This window comes from Neopelma chrysocephalum, unplaced genomic scaffold (assembly GCF_003984885.1).
Source record: "Neopelma chrysocephalum unplaced genomic scaffold, ASM398488v2 Primary Assembly neopelma1_75, whole genome shotgun sequence".
NCBI classification, from domain to species: Eukaryota; Metazoa; Chordata; class Aves; order Passeriformes; family Pipridae; genus Neopelma; species Neopelma chrysocephalum.
The window spans coordinates 5,003,375-5,019,477 of NW_020897736.1; the positions used below are offsets into that span (position 1 = coordinate 5,003,375).

General features: G+C 42.4%; 1 protein-coding gene across 2 annotated transcripts in view; it reads left to right on the top strand.

Moving 5' to 3' along the window:
- Positions 1 to 16,103, top strand: part of PDE8A (phosphodiesterase 8A) — a 149,565-nt gene that overhangs the window by 8,879 nt on the left and 124,583 nt on the right. Inside the window, exon 1 of one of the 2 annotated variants that reach the window (XM_027688156.1) lies at positions 392 to 519. The exons of the other annotated variant lie outside the window; for it this stretch is intronic. Coding sequence (XP_027543957.1) covers positions 517 to 519 — 3 coding nt within the window. The 5' untranslated portion in view covers positions 392 to 516. Of the gene's footprint in view, positions 1 to 391; positions 520 to 16,103 lie in introns of those variants that run through there. 2 annotated transcript variants of the gene reach the window in all.

Here is a 16,103-nt window from a genome sequence, read left to right on the forward strand (position 1 = left end):
AGTGTTTATCGGAAAATATTGCTCTGTTCTGCCCGTACAGCCCTGGGGACAGGAGCATGATCCTGGTAACTGCTGGTTGTGCAAGGGTGCTCCCTGTGCTACTTTCTGACGACACAGTTTCTCTTCCACCAGTAACCACACGGGATGAGTAAATAGACCCGAGGGAACAAGAAAGGTGGGGAAAGAATGAAAAAGCAGAAACACTTTTTTCCCCCCCTCCTTCTTCTTCCCCCTAGTAACAAAATCTATTGGAAAGTGGGTGTAGCTGAACTGTCCCTCCTTCCCCAGCCTCAGAGAGATGGTGATGAGGTGGCTTTGGAGGGGAGGAGCATGTTGATGAAAGAGGAGGTCTCTGGGGCACCATGGCCATGGAAACATGCAAAGTTGGTGTTACTGTTTGTTATTGTTGGCTGCAGAGACGCCTGCTCTGCACCTTCAGCCCTGAAGAAACTGGGGTACATCTGAAAGGGTTTATCTGTGAATAAGAAAATAGGGGTTGGGAGCAGAGCTGGATGAATGGTGAGTTTTTTTTGTTTGCTCTCTGACCCCTCCCCCTCAGCTATGACATATAAACATAGGTCTAATGAAACTAAAAGCAGAGGTTCCTTTGGAGAAAATTGAGGTGGCTTAGGAGGAAGATTCTTAAATTTCGCAAAACGTTCTTATTCAGTCCCAAGCAGAATGCCTGCTGTTCCTTTATAAGCTGTTTATGTTTGTCCCCTTTCATTTTGGAAAAGAAAAAATCAAACCCAAACCATTTCATTTAGAAAATACCAAAGCAAAACATTTCACAGAATCATAGAATAGTTGAGGTTGGAAGGGACCTCTGGAGATCATCTAGTTCAACTCCTCTGCTCAAAGCTTACTTGAATATGCTATATATTTCTGTTTTGAATTTTTGTCTGTGTTCACAGTTATTTCCCAAATTTAGCTTGAATTTCCAAAGTTCCTTCCTCCCCCCTTGTATTTTGGGGTCAACTTACTACTTACTGATTTTTTATTTCTTAGGCTTCTATATGGGAAATCTATGTCCTTTCTGCCAGGCTGGCAATGTACACTGTCTTTAGACTTCATAGAGAAAGTGTTTTCCAGATGTCATGGATTTCACATAGTTTCTCTTTTCATCTGCCATATAGCTTTATATAACCACAAGTGTTCAACTTTATATTTGCTCATTGCAGCACACTTGTGACTTAAAAAGATGTGGACACTCATGAAAGCAAAACATCAGTACTTGTTATAAAGTAGTACTATACTGTCTGGTTGGCTTCCTACCTGAGTCCATACATAGAATCATAGAATCATTGAGGTTGGAAAAGACCTTTAAGGTCATCAAGTCCAACCGTAAACCCAACAAAGCCAAGTCCACCATTAAACCATGTCCCTGACATCTCAAAATGCTGATCCATATCTGCCAATGATTTACTAAAGAGACAAAGTAGTGTCTGTCATTTATCCACTAGCTTCTTTTGCCAAGTAAAAAAAAAAAGCAGCTGAGGACCCAGAAACATGAGTGACTAGGATGCCTCAGACTTGGATGTGCCCAAAAGCTTACACAAAACCTAAAAAAAGGCTGCATTGTGAAAGTAATTTGTTGGTACCCATGACAGTGTCATCTTTGTGCCCTGTGGGGTTTGACACCTGAATTCCTACTAGTTGGGGGTGAGTGAAACTGTCTTTTGCCTCTATGTGAAGTGCACTAATGGGAAGCTCATGTGAAGGAAACTCCTCACTTGATTCCAGTACAGCTTGAAACTTGTCCACTCTCTGAAATGGAGAGACAGTAATGACTTTCTCAGAAAGTGCAACTCAGCCGTTCTACAATTATTTTTTATTTTATTAAGGATTTTAATTTCCTTTCCTGCCTTTTCTTATTGCAAATAATAATTTAAAAAAACCTGCTAAAATTCAGGGGTTCCTTAGCAAAACTATTCCCTCATGCTTTCAGCTGGAACAGTTTTCCAACACTGACATGAGCTCACAAAATGTTAGTTTGACTCTAAATAAAATTTTCCAGAGTTGGCCGAAGGTTTTGGCTTAGTTCTAGAATAAACTGTTTCGGAAATCTTTCTGGAGCGGATTCTGGATAACCTGGCACCATCTAAAGGATTAAAAAGTCATGCATAATTTGCCCTTTCAAAATACTCACGGCTTTTAAATTTCTCACCCCAGAAAATATCTTTCTTTTCATCAAACATCAGCTGTTTCCAATTGCTTCATTCTATTTTGGTCACTTATTCTCTCTTTTCCTTCCCATGCATGACTAAATATCTCCTTTAAATCAACTTGAGGCAATTCGTTTTCCATTCGTCCATTCAGTTGTACTGGTTTCTTTCACTGTTGGAATGCAACATGAATGTCATACATTGAAGGAGCAATATCATCTGTGCAGTCCTGAGTGAGGGAGTGCTTGGCGCCAGTTCTGCAGCTTAATATGAGAAAAACACGACAGCTGCTGGTTTCTGCATGTTTTAACTGGTTCATTTTCTGCAGCTCTGAGCAGAAATGCTGAGATCACGGCAGCCCCACACAGCAGTGTGATGGCCAGATCTGTGGTCCCACGGTGAGCATGCCAGCTCCTGGGTCAGTGGGATTCATTCTGTCTCAGCTCAGCACTAAGCTCAAGCAAACTGGGTTTTTTTGAGGGTCAGGCAGGTTGAGCCTATGAGCCAGGCCATGCTGCTCCAGCCATGCTCCTTGTGAGTCATTCCAGGTGCCAGCCCTGATAAGATGGTCCATGAAAGTCATGCATCAAGCTTCAGTGACCAAGCTCTTCAGTAACCTTGTTTTGTTGCCTTCAAGTTAGAATGAAATTTTTCCAGTCTTTGATCTCTTGTATAATATACAAACACCCACCAGATTTCTGACCCATGAGTATGCGACACATGCATTTTCCTTTCAGTTGACAAACACAGAACCTGAAATTATCCAGAAAAAAAAAATACCAAGGCCAAGTATAGGAAAGGGTTTGTTTTGGTTTGGATTTTTTTCTTTTGGTGAAGTAAAGAATATGCTGGAGACAGATTTGACAAAATGAATGATCCAGATTTTCATGGCAGTTGCATCCCAGCTCTAGCTGTCATAGCCACAGCTGATCTAAGCTGTGCTGTGCACTGCAAGGGAAGGAGTCGGGTTCAGGCCCTGAGCACTAAACCTTTCTGTCCAGAGTGGGATATGTAAAGCTACATTTCCCCAGGATTGCTGCCAAATGACTAATCTTGGACACTTTCAGGCATTCCAGCATGTCTGGTTAGTGGTTACTCTAGCCATCCTATCGTGTTTTTGGGAACCAAATGTCTTGCATGCTAAAGCAAGGTGCATATTGTACATGGGGTGCCCATAATGGATGTAGGCAGAGTTAGTGGCCAGCGCACAGTGACTTTACATCAAAGATAACCTTGTGAAGAGGGATCACTGTGTATGTACTCAAAGTCAGAGATGCAGGGGAATCAGACCCCTTTCTTTAAAGTTTACTTAGGAGTCATTGGCAGAAAGGGATTTTTAAACACAGAGTGAATGAATTAGTTCATTAACTTCTGTTTTCATTTCCATGCAACCTGTTATGGCGAGAGGTGAGCTAATGAAACCGTGCACTGCAATCAGCCCTTGCTCAGACAAGCATTACACTATTTACAGTAAGAGAGCTCATGCTTTCTGCAAAGAGATCCCAAGCTCTGTTATATAACCTTGCTTGTTCCAATATACTAATGGAATCCTTAAAACTGGACTGTGGTGATTCTTTCATTGCATGGTTCACAGAGGTGTCTCAGGGCATACTCCAGTGGGTGTTCAAGCTTCATCTCATAGGATTTTCCTTTTTGTTTAAGGTGCAAAATATGTTTCTAGAACCAGTAATATGTCCAGACACTGACCATCTGTATGTATTTGAATGCTTTCCTGTAGGCAATACCTCTGCCAGAGGCTACTTCTGCTTCATGTGAATGTTTTTTGGGGTTTCATTGTACTTTTTACTTCAATGATAAATTTTTGTGGTTTCCAAAGGTTAATCATTAGTGCTCTGCAGAAGAGATGTCCTGTCCAGATAGTGTGGTTTCCTTTTAATTGTCTTTTTGGATCTTGCTTTGTTCTTATCCTGTGGGATAATGTGCCAAAGATGGCATCGTGCAGGCTGTGTTGACAAGAGTTGAACTGCACTACAAAATTTTCCTTTTGATCCTGCTTTTTCTTCTGAACTCCCCCAACTCCTTTTTCCCCCTTATATGGAAGTCCTTTGCTCTGTATCTCTTGTTTGGATCAGTGCTTGATGGGTTGGATCAGGTCACAGTACTTTCTTGTCTGAGACAGCATGGATATCCAAGAGGATGAGCTGACCTCCACAGCAGCTGGTTACGTGAGGAGGGAGCCATGTGCTGGTGAAATTGGCTTCCCAGCCCAAGCTAACCCACTATGTTGTCTTGTCTTTATAAGTAACACTGAATCTTCTTACAAATGCATTAAATTTTGTGGTTACATGAATCTATTGTCTTTGTTGAGAATTACAGTCAGTAACCAGTTGTACCAGCGCAAGGAGCTATTGTCATGTCCTAACCTGTTCCCTAAAATACCAGGTGTCTTCATAGAGGAGGCTTAAAAGCCCTTTGTCAGGGTCCATTCACCCTGGCTAGCTAAGCCCAGTTTTAAACTCACAGAACTCAATACTCGTGATCAAAAGAGGACTAAATAGCTGCTTTAAGTGGGAAGAACTAGGGGCTATAGATGCCACCCACCAGTTTCCTGACTGGCTGGTTGGGATGTGTAAGGGTTGGGGATTGTCCCCCTCAACACTGTCTCCAGGGCAGTGCTGTGAGCCATCCCAGGTCTCTGGGCAGCCGTGCTCGGCCTTCCCGGCTCCGCTCTGCACCAGGAAAGGGAGGGAGTGCTCCAGCTGCATCCGGCCTGTCCGTCTGGCCACAGGAGGCCCTTGAAGTACAGAACAAAATAAATTCCTTCAACCCTAGCAATTTTCTCCAAAGCAGATCAGCAGGCGGCAGGCCTGTGTTCTGTGGCTTGCAGCGGGCATTTGTGAGTGTCCCGAGATGCCTGCGTTTTGATGACTATATCCCAAAGACATGCCTCTGGTGTTTTTCTGTGCCCACAAACAACATTTGAACGACATCACATAGAGGACCAAAATCATCTCGAATGGCTTCAGTGGAGTTGCTTCTGATCCAAGAGCTCCTTGCCTGGGTACCAGCACTCAGGCACTCCGGGTGATTTGGCCACAGAGAGCCATCAGCAGGCTGGGAGAGAGCACATCAGCACACCTCTATGTCTGCTGTCCATCCTGCCAGAACTGCTGCTCTCAAAGTCCCTCTTGAAAAGGAATTGAAAAGGAATTGAACTGTTATGCAGAAAATGCCAACAGTTCCATGCTCAGACAAGAATTAGTAAGTCTTTTAAACAAACAGAGTTGAAAAAATAGGCTGAGATGAGAACTGTTTCCCTGTAAACTGTGGGAAGGTTGTCTGTGGGGTTCTGAGCTTCTTCAAAAGTGTCAGGTTATTCCCCACATACAAGTCAGAAACTGAATAACCCCACTGCATGTCTCCCCATACATCAGCTCCTTTTTCTGCTGTGGTTCCCATTCCTTACAAAGGTGGAAGATATTCCTTTCTAGGGGCAAACCTACTACCCTAAGTGCCACGTCACTTGACTGTTACTAGCATTTTCCTGGTAAATTGACTTTCAGAGAAATACACTCTTCTATAAGTATCAGAAAGTTGTTGTGATTAAAGCCTTTTAGATGATCATTAGACAGTTCAAGCCTGTGGCTGACCCCAAGGAGTTTCCCACTGCTGCAGACCAAGATGTGCTAACTCCAGGAGAGGCAAAGCATTACTGCAGAACATAGGTTATGAGGCACTTGAAAAATATGGAATTGTACTTGGCTATATTAACTGTCTTAAATATATGATTTCCCAGAAACCACTGAAGCTTTAAAAGGTGGAGACTGATGAAGGGAATCAGCTTACAGCCTTTCTTCTGGGCAGTGACAAATACTTCCTAGGTGATGTGGAGCAAGTCACTCAATTAATATTTTCCCATCTATAGGAATTAGAATCATAAATCAACTAGTATTTATGATGTGTTCTAGTATATCTGTGATAGGGCCATATAACTTTAGATAAAAGAAAGTTTACTTTTATTTGTTGTTCAAGAGATAAAAGGAAGCAGCACAGCGTCTGTTCTAGAAGAAATCCATGGTTTCAATAATCTCTTCTGAAGTTCTTCTCTCGCTGAAGTGTTTAACAAAGCTTGGATGTAATGTATTCTAATCGAACGTGCCTAATTTAGCTGAACACTTTAAATTCTTTCAGTTATATGGCTCCGGTCTGTCTGTTTTTGTTTTACCTTTTTTTCCACTGCTGAGCTCCATAATTGTTCCTGTTAGCCACAGTCACCTAAGGTCAGGCTGTACCTTGCTGAGGAGCCGAACCGCAAACAAGGCTGCTTAAATCACGTGTCTCCAGCCCATTCCTGTTATTAATCCTTCCAAGTTCTGGGCCTAGCACTTGGCAGTGCAACAAAAGTAAACTTTTTATCAGAAGTTCACATTTTCTTCAAGTGGAGGATGAGCTGGATGATTTCTGCCTTTATTTTTTGCAGAATATTGTAGTGTGGAAGCTACCTCAGATTTATTTCAATAATGCAGAGGGTACAAATATATTGAAAGGTCAGTGTTTGTGGAATGTGGGTTTAGTCTGATAAAATTCTGTTTCTCTTCCCAAAATGTCTTTTAGAGTGCTTTCATCAGTAAATATTCTGTCATTGTAACAAATATGATGCAGGCTTTAAACTGATGAGAGAATGGCCAAAGTATGTGCAGTTTATACTCTGACAGGAAGCTGCTCTGGATATTTAGGTTTTGTCTGATATCTACAGCACTACAAAGAATTTTCATTCCTTCTTCAGTCTAGACAGGTCCCTTTACTTTCTCTTACTCCTATAATATTCACAGTCTTCATCTCTGCTTCCATTCTTTGTTAACTTCATTGCATGGGAGCAGCCACAGCAGATTCAGAAAATTCAATTGGAAAGGAGAGCAAGGTTGATGTACTTTGTCCTCTGAGCCTCTGAGGAGCCAGTGCTACCAGTGCCTTGTGAATATAAGGATGAAACACAAAATGCTATGCTGGGATAAAGGTGGGATCAATCTGCCCTAACTAGAGTTGGTCAAATTGAAGCATCAGATAAATGCCTCAGTTGGGAAAGTACAACTGTAATTTTTAATGTGTTAATATTAACAATATGTCACTATATTAAGATAATAAAAATGCTGTCATGTGGCAAAATGGTGAAAAAAGTTTTATAAAAAAAGTTAAAAGTAGAAATGATGAGGGCTGCCAGGAGAAAACATTGAGCATTTTTATATTCCCCATATAGGCCAATATTTAGGTACATGTGGGAAAGTGCTTATGAATAAAAAAGCAAATCTGATTTAAAATTATCTGTTTGCCTACATGCCATGTCATGAACATGAAGGAGAACCTCTAAGAGGAATTCTGGGTACTAACCTCACTGCATCGGAGATGCAGAATCAGCAGGTGTGAAAAAGTCTGGGTTTCCTTGGAAAACAATTTTGTGGAGAAGAAATGTCTCCTTTCATTTGATCAGCACTAAAAGCCTGTGACAGGCTTGAATCAACAAGCTCTTAGGGGCTGAGGTGATGCCATGGTGCCACTATGAGGACAAGCTTTGAGCTGCTCCTAGTGTGGCTCCCACCCTGCCCAGGATGCTCCAACAGCACTGGCCCTTCCACAGGATCCTTTGTATCCTGGAGTCACCTTTTGGGGATAAGTTAATTTCTTTCTTCCGTATATTAAGAAACAGCCAACACAGCTAGGCAGCAACGGAATAAGCAACAATGTGTTTTACAAAGCACTTGCAATCAAAGGATCTGCTCCCTCTTACCTAAACCTGTGTCAGTGATTTCTGTCTGTCTGTCTAATGTTGCAGGTAATTCACACAGTGATGCAAATCTCCCAACTGTCACTATAGGTTAATGCCTTTTTTTACATTCTTAAATGTTCAACAGCTTGAGCTGCCAGTCAGGAAAGTTTGCATTTCTCTGGTCTGTTTTGTAAAAACAGTATCTGCATGAAAGAAGTCAAAGTATCGTACGTAACATGTACACCTACAGTCTCTCTCCAAGCACAGCACTTCCAAACAGCCCTCGTATACTAACTTTTTTTCTGTTATTTAGCTTATAATATTAATAAAAACTTGAGCGGAAATGCTGTGAGGGATGGAATTTGCTATATTGCTACTTTCTTCTTTAATTTGTTTTTCTTTTTGATCATCTATTACATAATCAGTGAAATACCTCGCAGCTGGACACAGAGTTTCTGCTGTGAGACGAATTTAGACTGTTGTCTCTTGTAGTATTTTTCTTGAATACCTGTATTTCTCCCCAGTGAAAAATTGATTTTGCTGGGATTTGCTGTTCCTCCTGAAAAAAAAGCATAGTTGTGTGTGGAAAAAGCTTTTGTAGTGAGGTTCTTTTAAGTGTTTAGATAAATGTCTTATGTAGCAGACATACTTTCTTTTTTTCTTCTCAATTTACCCCCTCCCCCGAACACAGCTTTTCCCACGTGAATCTGTGAAACGCACAGTTACTAACTTAGTTTCCTTTTAAAAGGATAATCAATTTAGATCAGATTTTTGAAGTTCTAAAGACTCAGCTGGTTTTTTGAAAAAGTGGTTATTTCTTTTGGTGCCCAAGACTGCCAAAAGGAAGATTTGGGGGTCTGAAGAGATGTCATGTGCATGGTATGATCCTGACCTTCTCAAACGACTCTGACACTTGCCTAATCAACTTCCAAGAGCACAAGGAGATGAACAAATCTTCAGTTGCATTGTCCAGATTGGTATACTTGTTGTGCTAGTGAATTTAAGAGCGATTGTTCTGACTTGGTTATCTTAATTCATTGTGAGTGAAACTCTCTGAAAGCAGCAGTGTAAACCAGATTAGGTTTGTGGGGAAAGGTGCATTTGGCACTTGGAGCATGTGAGAGATAAGGGAAGGAGCAAAATTGCTCCTGGGTACCTGCAGCCACCAGAGAGGCCTTTAAGTGAAGGTATAGGAAGTAGGGAACTGTGTCCTGGAGGTATATCAGGGAGACAGAGAGATGGCATCACAGCTTATTTCAAGTGAGAGGGGACTAAAAAGCCTCTTGATGGAGCATTAGGAACCCACTCCCTTGGGCACAGTAAGTGCAGACACAGAAGGTCTCGCCAAGGCAGATATAAACCATGAGATCAGGCCCTTCAGTTCATCAGATCATCCCCTGCCCCATCTGTTTGGAAGTCTCTCATGAATTTAAAGCACATATTTTAAAACTATTTTTCAACTCTGGTCCCAAACCATTTTGGAGGGGTTTTTTTGTTTTTTTTTTAGTGCTTGCTATTGTGCCTGTGTTACAGAGCCTGTCAACCCCTGCAGCACCCAGCTGTGCTGGCTGTAACCATAATTCACACAAACTGCCAAGTGCTGTTCTGCTTAATATGACAGATCCTTCCGTGATAGCTGTGCTACAGCCAGCCTTGGTGAGCATGTTGGGAAGGACGGTGCCCATGTGAGCAAGATTTATGTTTGTTAGGGCTGTGGTGAGTGAGCCTGCAAGCACTGCCTTCCCCTTTTCAAAAACTCAGAAGATTTATCTCCCCAACACATCCTGAGTCTCTCTCTCTCTTTTTTAAATAGCTACCCCCAGAAAACTTACATGCTTTGGTTTCTCCACCTGTCCTCAGCGAGGCTTCTCCTTATCTCTTCTGCAGGGTGTCATGTCCTCTTGCAGTCCTTGTGGTGGTGTTCTTCCTGCTGCTCAGCTGGATCTGCAGACAGCTGTAAAATGGAGTTTACAAGAGTCATGATCTGTGAGTGCTGTGCCATGGCACCGCAGAGGTCGGATTCTTGTACATTCCTCCTTACAACTGTCTGCACGCAGAGCTGCAAGCAGGCAAGGGATAAGAAAGCCAACTTTCCTGAGGGGAGCTTACAGAAATAAGAATACAATTGGGAAAATAGTGTGAATTGTGAATGAACCATTCCTCACAGAGCCTGATTGCAATGCAAGAACTGGATGTGAAACATTCCTCGGAAAGGGGTATATTTGGAGAGAGCAATCAATTGCACAACTGTCTCTGGGTTACCTGTTGCTGGTGAGGTATGGTCCTCTTGGTTAATTAAGGGTTCAGCTTCTTATATATGTAAGGATACTGCCTCACTCCACAGAAAGATTTAACATCAGGGAAGGACTGTACATAGTCAGATATGACTAAGTGTATTTAAAGGTATTGCTTAGCCCAAAGAAAGTAAATGTACTTGAGAATACCGCTAACAGTTTTTAAGAATTCGGATGAGGTCCAGTTCCCTGTCTTATATTCAGACATGTTTGTAGGATAAATTCTTCAGATGTTTGAATGATCTAGGAACATAAATCTCACAGCCAGTACATGGGATTTTTTGCTATTGTGAATAAGTAATAAATCACTGCTCAGTATGACCACAGATGATGGATCTGTTCCTTAAATAATAAATTCAGCAGCCATGAAAGCCGTCTGTTTTGCAGGTGTACAGCCTGTCTTAAAAAGTAATTTTGGAGAGTTTTTCAACTTCTGCTGCTGCCATACAGCAGGGATGAGTTTTTAGCTCTGTATTTTGTTGTTCTCTCTGCCACTCTTATTCCTTTGGTCTTTGGTTAAGGATGCTGGTCCAGGAAGGTGGGCTGCTGGCCATTAGCACTGCTGGTTAACCAGGAGCAAGTAAGAAAGTGGCAGTGGGGTCTGGGGAAAGAGGAAATGGGGAGAGAGTCAGGGCAAAGAGTCTGTGGCTTTGAAAGCCTGCCTTGAGTGAGTCTTCCCTCATTAACCTGAACGGATCTTTTAGCTACTGGGGTAGACTACAAAGACTAAGAGCTTGCTCTTCTAGCTTTGATGACCAAAGAAAACTGACCTACTGATGGAGGAGACAAGTTGCTTTTTTCTTTTACTGGTTTTCTTTTGTTTTCTTTTGCTGGATCTCAGCAGGCCACGATAAGGGGTTATGGCATCGGGAAACAATTTAGGAGTCTGAAGGGTCCTGAGGCTGGGTTGCTTTTGGGCTGGGCCAGAGGCTGGCTGGCTAAGAGTGGGTATCCAACACACTTGGGAAGCAGAGGGACAACAGGCAGCAAGGCCTGGAGGGTGTAAAAATTGGGTATACCACTCCACTGAAAAGGACCAGTTGTCATCCTTGGTTTAGAGTGAAAACAAACTGAAAAGGTTGCATACTAAATAAATCTAAGTTAGCTTAAAAATACTTAGGAAGAGAGAAGGGAAAATTCTCCAAGAGAGGAACAGCTAATTCTCTATGGTCACAGCTGGCTGCATGGCGCTGTGTATCCAGACAGATAATACTGCTTGTGAAGCACAGGATAATTATAGGGGAGTGGGTGGGGACAACAGTGCTTTGTTCCTCCCTTCCCCACAAATTTTTGGGCAATTTGGGGAGAGCCTACAAAAAGCAAAAAAGAGAAAGTATAAAGCTGAAGGATACTTGAAAAGCACTGGACAGATGGACAATTGTGAAACCAGAAAAAATGGGGGGGCTTTTGTGGGAGATTTAAGGGATTTGACTGAGCTTTTGGGAGATCATAGAGATGAGAATTACTTTGGGGTTGAGTAAAGGATTTTGATCTTATGGGGTGGAAATGGCAAAAGAAAGCAGATGACAAAAGGAGTACTTAAGAGGAGGAAACTGAAGGATCTGAGGGAAAAGTAGGAAGAAGAAGGAGAGACTAAGAAATACCAGAAAGGGAAACAAATCTTTAGCATAGGATGGGGCTAGGAAAAATACTGCCACAATGTGGGACAGCAAAGAAGATAATCAAAGTGGAGAGAAGGTAGAGCGGAGAAGGGGGGTACATTTTTGTCCTAGAAAAAGTATCTGTCCTGCTGACCACTGAGCAGCAGTGACTGTGATGGGTAAACTACAGCTGCAAAAGCTGTTCTGACACCAGTTACAATGATGACGCTTGTACGTACATGAAGTATACGAGCTTTAGACTTGGACATCTTTGGTGCTAGAGTTGAAAAAGTTGCTGACTTAGACTGCCTTGAAGGCTCTGATTTCCAAGTGGTACAGACAACTGTCTGTGTTCTGCAATTGCAATTACACAACAACAGCAAACTCGACAGCCTGCCAGGCCATCAGAGCAGCCCTTCCGTCAGCTGCTTTGAGGTTTTTCAGGACATCAGGGGAGTGGTGTAGAAAACAAACCCATTGTACTTTTGTACATTCCAGGAGTTGGGGATGAACTCTCTCAGGACAAATTTTACGCTTGTCTCGTGTCACCTGAAAATGACTGTTTCAGGATACCTGATGCTTATACACAAACAAGCAGAAGTACCCTGGCCTGCTTGTGGGGTGTAATGCTGATACTCGTGGCTGAGGCAGCATATGGTCCTTGTTTCGTCTTCTAGAATATCTTGGGCTGGAGAGACGTACTCTGTCACAGCTTGCACGTGTCAGTAGTTAGCAGTGTAGAGTCCATTCAGCTGTTTGTGTGCTGGCACATTTTCCACAGTTCCTCCTTCTCCTCCTCCCCACTGCCTCCTTCGCTGGCCTAGAGACCAGCAGGATTGCCTAACTTTTCATAAGGCCAAAAGACACAATTGGAACATGTAGCTGACTTGGGGGGAGAAGCAATTAAAACAACATAGAGTAATCTCACATCAAGATTGCTGCCTGTGCTCACAGGACTGCTCTGCCACTGCTGGACAAACATTTTTTAACGCACACTGATATTTGTTGTTCATGCAGATGTTAGTCCATCATTTCTTCTGCATAATTCTGCCTGTCGTTGTCTTGGGTACTGAAATATTATCAGAATTGGATTTTGGCATCTAACTTTTGCTCTAGGCCTTCATATGCATTTTTGAGTAGCTTGACAGGAGTGAACTGTCCCAGTGCTCATGCACAAACTTCTATAATGTGCAATGGGAATTGGTCAAGGTCTGTGGGAAATGGATGGATACTGCTGATACATCAAGGGAAGTGCTTCTGCCTATGGAAATTTGTGGGGGGGATAGCAGACATGGGGAGTAGTGGTGAAGATCTGGGGTACAGTGTGTTGTTCAGTCTTTTGTCAAAAAATTCAGGATCCAATGTAATTTCTCTGTGAGATGGATGGGGATGTGGCTAAATAGTGTAATTTTTGATCCTTTTAAATTTTGAAGCTCATGTATTTCTTCTCTAAATACTTTGATCTTCCCCAGCACCCATTTGTCTGCAGATCAAGCTGATAGCAATCATTCCAAGCTCTTTCCTAGCATTATTCTGCAATCCTGAATGAAATTCAACCTTATTCTCCATAAATAAACTTTCTCTTTCCCCAGCTGTCTCCTAGAATTAATTCTCTTTTGACCTCTCCCTCATTGACTCTGTACTGACATTACACTTCCCCCACAGCCCTAATCTGCCAGTGTCTACACTCCTATTCTTCCTCTGCTCTTTTGCATGATTTAATTTTTTTTTTGAATAATAGTGCCCACCATTTCCTGAGCTGCTCTTCAGCAATAAGCTTGAACAAGGCCCTTTATCCACAGAGTTCATACAGTGTAGTGACAAATCACTACCATTGGCAACAATTGCAATGTTTTCTCTCTGATTCTAGTCTTTGGGTAAATCTATATTTCCACTGTATTTTTCTATTGGCAATAAAAATAGCACCAGTGTTTTCAAATTGTAGAGAAGCAAGACAATACCTGTGCCAGCATCTTGTTCAAACAGCAATTTTTGTGTTTATTGAATTTTTTTCAGTGTAACAACAACTCCAGTGATTTCTCAATGGTTTTTATTAAACTACTAAGGGATTATTCAGGCTCATCTCACCCTCCCATTCAAGGCAGTGTGAGTTCTCATATGAAAATCTTGCAAATGGGGACTTTTTTTTCTCTTGAAATTAGGCTGTAGAAATAGTAATAATCTGCCAAGGGATAGTTGTGGAAAAACTTCTGAAAAAGGAGCAAAGGGGTCATGCACATCATGTTTGCATAAACACTTTCTTGTTTTATCATGCTGATATTAAACAAAGCATGCCTTGTGCCCCCTCCCTCCTTTCCCCACCCCCCAGTATTTGCCTATCATTTGCATAAATGGAGGTATTAGTTGAGTGGGAATTTGTTTGCCTTCAAAGTGGAAAGCAGGGATGTTCCCAATACTGGTATTTTTTGAAATGACACCATGAATTGTACATTTTGTCTTTGTGTACCTGCAAACCAAATCCATTTATTTTACATAGTAGAAAGCTTAACTCTAGGTGTCAGCACTGCAAACTGAATGTGGAGCTCTGAAAATGAAGTTTTGCTGTCTCTAACTCCTCCAGTGCCACCAGAAATAAAGCGCAATAGCAGTTTCACTGACAGATCCATTAAGGCTGAAGAAGAGAGCCCACACTTGTGGTTAATGGCACAAGTAGGAATTGCAGCATTCTGTTCTTACACAGCCTTTTTCTAGCTGCACTTAAGTGTGTTCTTATTAATGGGATCTAGTAAATAATGTTTAACATAAAGGAAAGAATGAGGACAAGATGCCGCTCCAAACAGTGTCCACTGTTTCAAATGGATATGTTAAGCCTTTCCCTTCATTTATTGTTAAGTGCTTATATTAAGTGGGTGTCCAAAGTGATGAGAGAGCACAGGAAGCCGATGTCTTTTTCTGGTTCTAACAGGCTGTATAGATCAGCTAAATTAATGGGGTGGATGAAGTTTATGTGACTATTGCTTATACTTGAAACTGCACAGTAGCAGAAACATCGGGAAAGGAAAGACTTGATTTTCCAGCCTTTAATGCTGGCAATTATGAGAAGTAAATAAAAGCACTTTGACAGTGCAAGTACTGTGGTTATCCTGAAAAACCACATTTCTCAAAAGCACCAACTTCTGGCTTTGCATCTCTCAGCCTTATAAGGTGCTCTCATCTGCATCAAGTGATGTTGTTACATACATGAATGAAGAGCTTCTTGCCATTCTTGCTGTCAATAGTCATTATTTATCTGCATGTTTTGCTTTTAATTATGACCTGATGGCACTTGTCGTGTAGCTGAGGTACTGTTCGAAGTCTGGCTGTTCGGAATGCACAGAAGTACTTATGCTGAATTGGCTTCTGAAACACACTGATTCTGACAGGGGAGTACAGAGGTGATCATGGCACAAAACTGGAGTAATTTAGTTTCCTCCTGTGATACATCATTTTTCCCTCCTCAGATGCCGGAGCTTATTGACAAAAGGCATATCTCTGATATTTGGGTTTAACCATGTTCCTAAATCTAAAGTTTGGTTGGGCCTTCCCTAAACTCCTGTTGTCTCTGAGCTGTTCCTGAGCTAGTGAAAACAGGCAGGACCTTGGAGAAGCACCTCTGTGAGTCATTGAGAGTAAAGGTAGCAGAAGCTACAGATGACATAGTGAAGAAAGTGAAAGGCACATGTGGAACACAGAGCTCTTAGGAGCCCATCAGGTTGTGCGTGGTCTGTGGTAGAGTACGGTGTCATATGTCTGTCGTGGAACCTGGGCTGCACTTGAGCTGGTACTTCTGGAACACGTATTGTCTATAGTGGTAACTCGTCTTGCCCTGGGCATTTAAAGGGCTTTAAATACTGCGTTTTCTCTCTTAAAGTATGTACAGACATATAGTCTCCCAGCACATCTATATGATAAGGAAATATAGCTACTTCGAAATGATATAGAAACAGAAAAGGTTTATTTCACATACATACTCCAGGAAAAAGTCTGCCTGCAGTTAATTTCCCAAGCCCCAGGGCCTGGCTCCACCCATAGCACCATCTTCCCTTTTCACAAGGCTTTGCTTTCAAAAAAACATTCTCAAAGAAATTGGCACGGGCAGACTCGGAAAGGAAAACGATGGGAAGCAACAACAGACTCCGCGCAGCGTCCGGCTGTCCTGCTCCCGAAGGAGGGAGCCCCGTGTCTGACGGGGCAGCGCGCCGGGGTCTCGGCGCGCCCTGAGCGCTGCGGGCCGGTGCGGTCGCACGCGGTGTGCGGGGCCGGCGCGGGCGGGGCGCGGGTGGCCCCGCATTGGCCGCGGCCGCCGCTCTCACTGACG